The sequence below is a fragment of the Cololabis saira genome, chromosome 10 (assembly GCF_033807715.1).
Source record: "Cololabis saira isolate AMF1-May2022 chromosome 10, fColSai1.1, whole genome shotgun sequence".
Lineage (NCBI taxonomy): Eukaryota > Metazoa > Chordata > Actinopteri > Beloniformes > Belonidae > Cololabis > Cololabis saira.
In genome coordinates, this window is record NC_084596.1 from 8,782,146 (window position 1) to 8,794,589 (window position 12,444).

At 42.1% G+C, this 12,444-nt stretch overlaps 1 protein-coding gene across 1 annotated transcript; it reads left to right on the forward strand.

Moving 5' to 3' along the window:
• Positions 1–10,727: 10,727 nt before the first annotated feature.
• Positions 10,728–12,444, forward strand: LOC133451829 (tripartite motif-containing protein 16-like). The gene has a single exon (XM_061730972.1). The coding sequence runs from the start codon at positions 10,768–10,770 to the stop codon at positions 12,442–12,444; it is 1,677 nt and encodes a 558-aa protein (XP_061586956.1). The 5' UTR covers positions 10,728–10,767.

Sequence of the window (12,444 nt, forward strand, 5' to 3'; positions counted from 1 at the left end):
ACTCAATAGTTTACTTGTCTGACATGTGTCCTATTATTATAAAGTCTTAAATATGTGGATCCAGACTTCAGCAGATATTCAAATGTAAACTCAGATGTCCCAACTGGAGCCTGGTGTTAGTTAGTGTTTTAAAGTTACTCCATGTAATACCGCTGCAGGCCACATGGGGGCATATTGACCTGCTGTGTTGATAAAAGATTCTCTGGAGATGCTGTGCTGATGAGTGGGGACGGTCTACCAACATCTTTAACACCACTTTGTTCCACAGATACATAAAGAGGTGAACTTACCCGTGATGAGCTGCCACCATTCATTCAATTATAAACACCTTATTAATCCCCGAGGACCAGTTCAGCCACAGATCATCCCCCACAAGGCTGCAGAACCTGATGGAGTCCTGCAGTCCTGCCAAGCATCACACCAACAAAGACTCTGATGAACCTGCAGCTTCACGGTGTGACGGAGCCGGAAGATTCAAACTCTGTGTCTGAAGAGAAGATTTTAAGTAATTTGTTGGTTTCCTTTTCTAGGCTGTTTTTAAAAAATATATATACAAATGTCTAAGATGACACAAACAACATTACTGAGTATTTAAGATTGTGACGTGCAGAGGAGGATTAAGGTATTCATGGGCCCCTAGGCTATTTTTTCTCTGGGGCCCCTTATGCATCATGTTCTCCCAGAAAAAAGTAATTTTGTGCCATGTGTAACAGTGCACATGGCAGTAGCACTTGTTTACTATAACAGCCTTTAGTAACAAAAATACTACAGAAAGCCATTTAAAGTACATCTGCAAGCTTAACAAGCTTTCTGAACCAAGACACACCTGCTGCAGCAGCACAGAACACACACACACACACTAACACACACACACACACACACACTAACACACACACACACACACACACACACACACACACACACACACACACACACACACACACACACGCACACACACACTACACACACACACTACCCTGTTCTATAGCAGAACACACTCTCACAGCCGTAGGCTCTGCGTTGGTGTAACGCGGAACCATAAATCCGCCTTCAGATTGACAGGCGACAGCATTGTGACGGAAGAACCAATGTTTGCCCAATCAGTGCTTTTTGTGCTTGTTCATCGCCCCACGGACCAATAGAGTTCACTATTTTTTATACCATTGTAGTGTATTTACATTTATAAAAAATATCTTGACCAATCCAAGGGCCCCTCCACACGTGGGGCCCCTAGGCTGCCGCCTAGGGATGCCTGTGCATTAATCCGTGCATGGTGACGTGAAAAAAACACATTTGAACCAGTCGAAAGCAAAGACGGACGTTACCACGGCAGCAAATGGAGAAAGACTCAAACCAGACCGATGATGAAAAAAAAGGTACAATTCATTGTTGTAGGTGACTAATTCCTGATTTTATTGGATAATTGATCATCTGGAGCCATAAAACAGTGTCTCAGGTCAGAAAAACATGTCTGAAATGGATCTCTTTCAACCGTATGAGACTGGACGATATTTATGTCAGATAAAAGTCGTTCAGACAGTTTTGTGACAAACAAATGTCAGAGTATTAATGCCTTTTTATTTTTCATATTTGTGGCTGCACTGGGATTTGTTTATTATTATTGATTTATTTTTTACTGAATTTGTTAAAAAATAAAGTGAAAAACGACTGGTGTTGGATCAGAACTCTTCTTTTGTCAGCTGGTGTGATGGAAATCTTCTGAACCAACGCAGACCCAGATGAATAATTTCCAGGCAGTGACAGTTGCAGTTAGTTGGTGGTTTATTGAAGAAAAGGTTAACATAGCAGTTTTCTGTTGCAGGTGCAGCTCTGTTCTGTTTGTCTGTGTGGTCTGTTGTGCGGTCTGGTGAGAACTGTTTACCCTCCCCTTCCTGTGCCTCCCCTTTCCTGTCACCTATGCCCTCTATATATGCTGAACTCTAATCACAACCACCTACTGTCCAAATCATGTAACCACAACCCAATAATTACATGAAATGAACTGTCAACTATGAACATAAACATAAATGGCCCCTACACCTAGTGTGTCTGGACAAAATAAAGCACGTATGTGTGTGAGCACACGTGCAGAGGCCTTATGTCTGACACCCAGAATCTGCAACCAAGAAATCAGATTCTCCAGCCGAGAGAGTAATTACCTTCCTCCCTATAAAACCTGAAAGACCCGTGTCCCGGTAAAGGAGGAGGAAACAATGTCCAAGAGTCTTTGGCTGAGTTTGTGCAAATGTTATAAACCCTCCGATCCACAGCATGAAAACTGATTATTGGAGCTGAACGCTGCTCTTGGAGTCAGAACATGTGAGGACTTTGCTCTCATGTGAGAAGGTTCTGGAAGGATGTGATTGATCAGACGTCTTCTCTGTCCAACCAACAGTTTCTCTGAAGATGTTCATCTGTTGTTCAGACCTGCATCTGGATTTCTGTCAGTGAAACACACAACATGATGGAAAATGAAGAGAAAATGTTAGAAAAAAACTTCAAATGTGGAGAATAAACTAAAACTACATGTGGACCTTTTATTAGTTCAATTATTTAATAAAATTTTACTGGGAAAATCTACTCTGTGGAAACATCTCAAGAGAAAAACCAGTGGATCAGAATTCCTGGAATTCACTCAGGAATAAAAGTGAGGAAGGTTGTTTGATCTTCTTGTAAATACGGATCAATATTTGTCTCCACTTGCTCCAGACTGGGGCGTCTCATTCAGAGGAAAAAAAAACGCTGTTGTTGGGCCAAAGTCCTGTGTTGAACATGACTTAATTTCAATTCTGAGGCCTAGTTCTGAGGTCCACCTCGGAGGCCAGCCCCGATTTATTAACGTCTGCGTAGTTTGAAACAAAGGAACCTCCATAATGACTCAAACCAGGCTTAAAATTTACGGTCCTTTGGTGATAAGAAATATCCCCCTCATTGGGCATAGACCCCAAAACACAGGAGGGGCCACTGCCGATTTATGGCCCATGGAGTTCTCTGAGCTATGAAGAAGGCCACAGCTCCTATTTTAGCATGAACAGCTACTAGCTATGGGCCGGCCTTCTCCATTATTGTGCCTGAAGAAGCGTCCGGTTGCCTCGAAATGGCAACCACAGTCTGCAGCGCTGCAACGAGTGACCCGCGAATGTTCAGGGCACCAGATGAGCCGAATGAGGGACCCTTGCATGCCCCGACACCATGAACGCATTCGGACCGACCTGGAGCTGAAGGAGGCCCAGCTGCTGTGCCCATAATGCATCCCTCTTCCACACAGCGATGAGGAGAGCAGGAAACGGAGAACAGCTCTTCACCAGGGTCACCTGTGGACCGTAACCATCCAGCTGTTCACCAAGGAATGCTGACCGGCCAGACCGCTGATCCAGTCACAACTGTGTTTATTAGTTTAAGGGTGTTTGTTTATTTTATCGTTGGTCTACTGTTGCTTCCACATTAATGGACCTTGATGACATGTTCTTCCACAACAGAAAACAAAGTCCTTCCTCATTTCCCAGTTGAATGACCAGAGCGCACATGTGAAGTTAGTTTCACACTGGTGCATCTCTGTTACCCCTTTTACACCAAGCTGGTTCCAGGGCTGGTGCTAGTGCTGGTGCTAGAGCCGGTTCGCGGTTGGTTCTAAGTAAGAACCGTTTGCTTTTACACAAGCTGGTGCTAGCCTGCAGTACGACATAATTTACCATATCTGTTGGAGCCAAAATACTTTGATTTATTGTTTTATTTATTTAGCTGAATATGAGTTGTCATACCCCCTTTTTTGTTACGTCATGATTAGCCTGTCAATCAGCCAGGTGGGTGGTTGTCTATGGTAACCATTTTAAGCCCCCTGGGTGGTGATTGCACTCAGGTGCGACAGGGGGAAGACAAACAGTTTTTGACCGTGCAACCGTGCAAGACGTGTAAAACAGAGAGTGGCGTTCTGTCATAAGTTTATGTTTAGTTTAAATATTGGAATTACTTTTGCTTTGACTACTGCTGATTACGAAATAAATGGATTGGCATATCCGACCCGGATCCTAAGTGAGCGTTTGCATCAATTTGAAGCACGCGTCCGAAACAAAACCAACCCTGTTGCCCTGAGTATAGCCTATTGGTACAGGCTCTACAATATCTTTGTAATGGAGAGGATAACGTTCTCTATGAGGCTGCAACAATTCAAATTTGAAGCAATCTGAGAAGATTGGAAAAGTTATATTTCCCTGAGACGCCCTGCTTTTGTTTGAGATGTATTTCATTTACCCATTTGTCTTTACATAAAGTTTTTGTTTTCTCTTGATCTTAATGAAAACACCCCTTGTTTTTTTTTTTTTTCTGTTTGCAAGGAAAAGAAAAAAAAAAGTAGAGATATAACGTGGGTATGCTTATATTATACTGCTGTAATGCTTGTGTGATTCGGAATAATAAAAAAAAAAATAATAATTTTTATCTCTGATATAATCCTGTAGGAGACAGATTTATCTGACTGTAAAAGCGGTTCAGTTTTGGGTGAAACAGAAACTGAACTGAGGCTGCACATGTTTTCCATATTGAATCCATAAAGTGTAATAAAGGAAGAGGTGAACAAACATCCAGGTTTCTGAACTAGTAATACTAATAATAATACTAGTAACTGGGCCGACTGGCCCAGTTACTAGTATTATTTCTAAATGTACTGATGTTGATGATTCCTGTACTTTTTGTAATCATAATGTGCATTGTGCATACTACAGACAAGAGCAATGAGAATTATACACAACGCAGGTTACCAGGATCACACTAATCAATTATTTCTACAATCCAAATCACTAGATTTTCTGGATCTTGTCAGTTTCAATACAGCACAACGAATGTTCAAAGCAAAGAATAATTCATTACCGGGACAAATACAGGGGATATTTTTTGAAAGAGAGGGAGGCTACAACATCAGGGGTCAGTTTAATTTTAAAGTTCTCAACAGACGCACAAACACTAAAGAGCTTCTGTATTATATATGTATATATATTATTATATATTATATATGTCGACCTGCGGATGAAACTGTGGAACAGCCTGAACACGGAGCTAAAACAAAGTCAAAGCATATCATCATTTAAAAAAAGATACAAAGAAACATTATATTCAAAATACAGATGTGAATAAACATGTGGATATGTACATGTATTAATATATGTAGATATATAGACCAGAGCCGGATTAACGCAAAGGCAGACTAGGCATGTGCCTAGGGCCCGACAGAGGGGGGGCCCAGACAGAGGGACAAAAAAAAAAAAAAATTTTTTTTTTTTTTTTTTTTTTTTTTTTTGTCTGCACACATATTAATGGTTGATAACATGGCGGTAAAAACCTAAGGCATATATATATATATATATATATATATATATATATATATATATATATATATATATATATATATATATATATATATATATATGTGCATTATTACTATATTTAGTATACATACATATATATATATACGCATACGCACAGGGCCGCCGCAAGGGATGTGCGAACCGTGCGACCGCACGGGGCCTCGCGCCCCAAGGGGCCTGGAGCCCTGGCGCCCCAAGGGGCCTGGCGCCCCAAGGGGCCTGGCGCCCCAAGGGGCCTGGCGCTATGGGCCGTATTTTTTTTCCCCCTAATTTCTTTTTTTTTTTTTTTTTTTTTAGTTTTTTCCCTTATAAATATCAACAGTCACGTTCCATTACAGACCTAAATATGTAATAGTCTGTGCATATCAATAAATATATGTGCAGTGATGACGCGTGTGTCTGTTGTTCAATACAACCAAGCGCGGACACAAGCTAGTCTGATGCAGACGGTGGAGTTGGAACAAACTGTCACACAATGTCGAGAGAACGAGACAGATTCAGGAAATTTCCATCAGGGGGTGAAAAAAGAAAAAAACGAAAGAAAATGGAAGAGTTTAATGCCTCTCTGAAAGGCACGTTTGATAAATTTGTTACAAAAATCACAGATCCGCCCGGGTCTCAAGCAGCCATGGGGCCCCACGTCGAGGCAAGAGATGATGATGAGGCAGGGGAAGGTATCCAGTATTTTGCTAATTGGAGAGTTAAAATTGCGCATATAGACACCCGATCCGACCCGAAAAACCCAAAAATTTTTGCAAGGGTCCCCCCAGCCATTTCACACAGGGCCTCGCAAATCTCCCAAACGACTCTGCATACGCATAAACATACGTACATATACACATAAAGACATACATACTACAGCACACTTTGTCTTACTGCAAATTTTATTGGTCTTTGTTAATAGAATTTAATAGAGCGTTGTAATAACGTATAAATAATAAAAATCTAAAAATAGTCTGATAGACTGTTTAATATACAACACATGACTTATTTTGGAATACAAAGAACCAACTTGACTATGACTATGCTATGTAAAATGTGAATTAAGTTTTATTAGTAACTTTGGTAAGTTTAAGATTTCATAAATAACATCGATGGAGGGGGGCCCAAAAATCACAGTCTGCCTAGTGTGGTCCATTTATTTAATCCGGCTCTGATATAGACGTATATTATGGATATAGATATGTTATATGTAGGTATGTATATGGATATATTGAGTTGTATAATTTGTAGTAGTATTTATATATCTATATCTCTATTAATATATACTGATTTATAGTTATAAGTAGATATATCGATATATAGATTTATAGTAATTTTTATGTATATACTGTAATTGGAGGTGAATATATGAACCAGTATATATAGCCACATATAGCATATCTACTCTTATATAGTTATTCAAGTATATTGTTATATCATTGCTGTCTATTGTTCCCTATTATATCTTTCTGCTGCTTCTGCTGGTCCTGGTTTTCAGGTGAACCCAGAAACTAAACGGTTGGATGTGTGAGTTTTATAGCTTTATGGCTGCAGGAGGTTAATGTTCCATCATTACGACGGTCCAAAGTCCTCGCTGCCTTTTCTGCCTCTGATGAAGCGGCTGCACGGAGGGAAATGACCAAACCGGCTCCAAGGCGCGGAGACCAGGTCCCGCCTTCGGGAAGCTTACAAACGTTTCTGGAGATAAAATCTGGAGTCCCTCCCACATTCACTCTAAAATATTACCATATTTATACCGGCTGGTCGACAGCCCTGAACCGTCATCGATCCAGTTTGAAAATAGTCAGATTTCTCTTGAAAACGTTGTTAATGAAACTACGAAACCCTGAAGGAACAAACGTGATGATGATGATGATGATGATGATGATGATGATGATGATGATGATGATGATGATGATGACGATGATGGTGATGATGATGATGGCTGAGGCAGAAATCAAGTTAACCCTTGTGGGGGCATTTATTACAAACACAGTAATACAGACCACTGACAACCACCCTTCACCACCTCTTATATTGAGCTTATTGAGCTCTTATATACCCTCCCCACATGGATTGGACAAGACCACATACCAGCATAGGGATACAGTTTACACACACATAACACACATCACCTGGCCAAGAGCAACTCATGATCCTAACTCATGATGCTAACACATGATGCTAACGCATGATGCTAACTCATGATGTTAACTCATAATGCTAACTCATGATGCTAACACATGATGCTAACGTATGATGCTAACTCATGATGTTAACTCTTAATGCTAACTCATAATGCTAACTCATGATGTTAACTCTTAATGCTAACTCATAATGCTAACTCAAGATGTTAACTCATGATGCTAACGCATGATGCTAACTCATAATGCTAACTCATGATGTTAACTCATAGTGCTAACTCATGATGCTAACTCATGATGCTAACTCTTAATGTTAACTCATGATGCTAACTCATAATGCTAACTCATGATCCTAACTCATGACGCTAACGCATGACGCTAACGCATGATGGTAACTCATGATGTTAACTCTTAATGCTAACTCATAATGCTAACTCATGATGTTAACTCAAAATGCTAACTCATGATGTTAACTCATAATGCTAACTCATGATGCTAACTCATGATGCTAACACATGATGCTAACGCATGATGCTAACTCATGATGTTAACTCTTAATGCTAACTCATAATGCTAACTCATGATGTTAACTCTTAATGCTAACTCATGATGCTAACTCATGATGCTAACTCATGATCCTAACTCCTGATGCTAACTCATGATGCTAACTCATGATGCTAACTCATGACCCTAACTCCTGATGCTAACGCATGATGCTAACTCATAATGCTAACTCCTGATGCTAACTCATGACGTTAACGCATGATGTTAACTCATGATGCTAACTCATGACGCTAACGCATGATGTTAACTCATGATGCTAACACATGATGCTAACTCATAATTCTAACTCATGATGCTAACTCATGATGCTAACACATTATGCTAACTCCTGATGCTAACTCATGATCCTAACTCCTGATGCTAACTCAAGATGTTAACTCATGATGTTAACTCATAATTCTAACTCATGATGCTAACTCCTGATGCTAACTCAAGATGTTAACTCATGATGTTAACTCATAATTCTAACTCATGATGCTTACTCATGATGCTAACTCAAGATGTTAACTCATGATGTTAACTCATGATGCTAACTCATGATGCTAACTCCTGATGCTAACTCAAGATGTTAACTCATGATGTTAACGCATGATGTTAACTCATAATGCTAACTCATGATGCTAACTCATGATGTTAACTCATGATGCTAACTCATGATGTTAACGCATGATGTTAACTCATAATGCAGCAGCTAAAAATAACATATTCTTGATTTGCTTAATTATAATGGTACTTTAAGTTTAAGTTATGGATAAGTTGAAATTATACTTGTGTTACGTCATCACGTTGGGGCTTATAGGTGTGGCTTTAATTTGTTGGTTGTTGGTTTGATTGTGTGGCGGCGGGTGGAATACAAACAAAAGTGTTCATATTGTAGGCTGATATATTTTTTGTTGACCGTCACCGTTTTTGCTTTGCTTCAGCCACACAAATATTCATTGTTTATTTTATTTTTGCACTATAATAATCGATTGCTGCCAAGTGATATTTTTGTTACAATAAACCTGGATCAGTTTAAGAATCAATTCAATGGACTTTTATTTTTCCCTTTTTTGAGTGACGCGTCAGCAAGCGGCCTCAGCGGCCTTTTTGTTCCTACAATGCTAACTCATAATGTTAATTCAAGATGTTAACTCATAATGCTAACTCATGACGCTAACGCATGATGCTAACTCATGATGTTAACTCATAATGCTAACTCATGATGCTAACGCATGATGCTAACTCATGATGTTAACTCATGATGCTAACTCATGATGCTAAGTCATGATGCTAACTCAAGATGTTTACTCATGATGCTAACTCATGACGCTAACGCATATACTCCATACAGAAAAAACTTTGTGCCTCAAGCCCCACAATACCGTTTGACGTACATCCACGAAAATCGGTACGCACCTGTATCATGTTGCAACTTAAAGAAAAGTCTCTTGGCGCCATGTAGGTAGGGTCTCCCATGGCAAACAGGTCCTGGGTGACGGGCCAGACTAAGAGCGGTTCACAAGCTTATCATGAGGAGGAAGAGAACAAGGACCGTTACGTCGCCCGGATCGGCGTCACCGGGGCCCCTCCCTGGAGCCAGGCCTGGGGTTGGGGCTCGAAGACGAGCGCCTGGTGGCCGGGTCTTTGCCTGTGGGAAACCGGCCGGGCTCAGCCCGAAACGGCAACGTGGGCCCGCCTTCCCGTGGGCCCACCACCCACAGGAAGGTCCATGACAAGCCGGTGCCATGTGGATTGGGTAGCAGTCGTGGCGGGGACGACCCAATCCCTGGACCAAAAGCCTCACAGTGGGGACATGGAATGTCCCCTCGCTGGGGGGGAAGGAGCCGGAGCTTGTGCGTGAGGTTGAGAGATACCGGCTAGAGATAGTCGGGCTCACCTCCACACACAGCTTGGGCTCTGGAACCCAGCTCCTTGAAAGGGGCTGGACTCTCCACTACTCTGGAGTTGCCCAGGGTGAGAGGCGGCGGGCTGGTGTGGGCTTGTTTATAGCCCCTCAGCTCAGTCATCATGTGTTGGAGTTCACCCCGGTGAACGAGAGGGTCGCTTCCCTGCGCCTTCGGGTCGGGAAAAGGTCTCTCACTGTTGTTTGTGCCTACGGGCCGAACAGCAGTGCAGAGTACCCGGCCTTCTTGGGGTCCCTGGGAGGGGTACTTGATAGTGCTCCAACTGGGGACTCCATTGTTCTATTGGGGGACTTCCACGCTCACGTGGGCAATGACAGTGATACCTGGAGAGGCGTGATTGGGAGGAACGGCCTCCCCAATCTGAACCCGAATGGTGCTTTGTTGTTGGACTTCTGTGCGAGTCACAGTTTGTCCATAACGAACACCATGTTTGTGGTGTGTCCATCAGTGCAACGTGGCAGAGTTCATCTGGTTTCATCTATAAATGCTACATTAAGTCTGTTCATGTGAAATGTAAAAGATTATGAACTATAAAGTAATTAATCTCTCTGAAATTAAACCTAAATTGCATTTATTATTATTTCTGAATACGGGTTGAGGTAAAAAGTTGTTTACTTCTAAACTGATGTCTGATATAAAAGGGTTAAATCCAGAGTTCATTCTCTTCCTGTAATCTGATACTGATGAACCTCCCTCTTCTTCCTGCTCTCAAACCAGCAGATTCAGTCGGACCACGTGATTCCTGGTTCTCAGACTAGTTTCATGTTTTAGGAAGTAAAACTGTCTCAGTCTCAGTTATCGAGAGGAGAAATGGCACAGAAAGGAGTTCAGCTGGACCAGGAAACCTTTTCTTGTTCGATCTGTTTGGAGGTTTTAAAGGATCCGGTGACTATTCCCTGTGGACACAGTTACTGTATGAACTGTATTAACAAGTACTGGGATGAAGGAGAGAAGAAACTCCCCAGCTGTCCTCAGTGTAGAAAGACATTTATACCGAAGCCTGTGCTGGTGAAAAGCACCATTTTAGCTGATTTAGTGGAGCAGATGAAGAAGACTGGACTCCAAGCTGCTCCTGCTGATCACTGCTATGCTGGACCTGAAGATGTGGCCTGTGATGTCTGCTCTGGGAGAAAACTGAAAGCTGTCAAGTCCTGTTTAGTCTGTCTGGCCTCTTACTGCGAGAATCACCTTCAACCTCATCATGATTCATCTACATTCAAGAAACACAAGCTGGTGGATCCCTCCAAGAACCTGCAGGACAACATCTGCCCCCGTCATGATGAGGTGATGAAGATGTTCTGTCGTACCGATCAGAAGTGTATCTGTTATCTCTGCCCTGTGGATGAACATAAAGGCCACGACACAGTCTCAGTTGCAGCCGAAAGGACTGAGAGGCAGAGAGAGATGGAGGTGAGTCAACAACAAATCCAGCAGAAGATCCAGGACAGAGAGAAAGATGTGAAGCTGCTTCAGCAGGAGGTGGAGGCCATCAATCAGTCTGCTGATAAAACAGTGGAGGACAGTGAGGAGATCTTCACTGAGCTGATCTCTCTCCTCCAGAAAAGAAGCTCTGGTGTGAAGCAGCAGATCAGATCCCAGCAGGAAACTGAAGTGAGGAGAGTCAGAGAGCTGGAGGAGAAGCTGCAGCAGGAGATCACTGACCTGAAGAGGAGAGACGCTGAGATGAAGCAGCTCTCAGACACCGAGGACCACAACCAGTTTCTCCACAACTACCCCTCACTGTCACCACTCAGTGAGTCCACACACTCCTCCAGCATCAGCATCCGTCCTCTCACCTACTTTCAGGATGTGACAGCAGCTGTGTCAGAGGTCAGAGGTCGACTACAGGACATCCTGAGAGACACGTGGACAAACATCTCACTGACCATCACTGAGGTGGATGTTTTACTGTCAGAACCAGAACCACAACCACAACCACAACCAGAACCAAAGAGCAGAGCTGGATTCTTGAAATATTCATTTGAAATCACTCTGGATCCAAACACAGCAGACACAGAGCTGTTACTGTCAGAGGAGAACAGAAAGGTGACTTTAAAGGAAGAAGATCATTCAGACAGATTCACTACACATTCTCAGGCCCTGAGTAGAGAGAGTCTGACTGGATGTCATTACTGGGAGGTGGAGAAGAAAGCAGAGTTAGTTGTTGTAGCAGTTTCATACAGGAATATCAGCAGATCAGGGGATGAAAGTTTATTTGGAAATAATGACAAATCTTGGTCACTATATTGTGACTCAGACGGATATGAATTTACGTACAACAACATAAAATCCTTCATCTCAGGTCCTGAGACCTCCAGAATAGGAGTTTACCTGGATCACAGAGCAGGTGTTCTGTCCTTCTACAGCGTCTCTGAAACCATGACCCTCCTCCACAGAGTCCAGACCACCTTCACTCAGCCGCTCTACGCTGGAGTTTGTCTTTACTACGATCCTGGAGACTCAGCTGAGTTCTGTAAACTCAAATGA

Excerpts from the sequence above, each read along its gene's own strand:
- LOC133451829 (XM_061730972.1), top strand. The coding sequence starts at position 10,768 with ATGGCACAGAAAGGAGTTCAGCTGGACCAGGAAACCTTTTCTTGTTCG.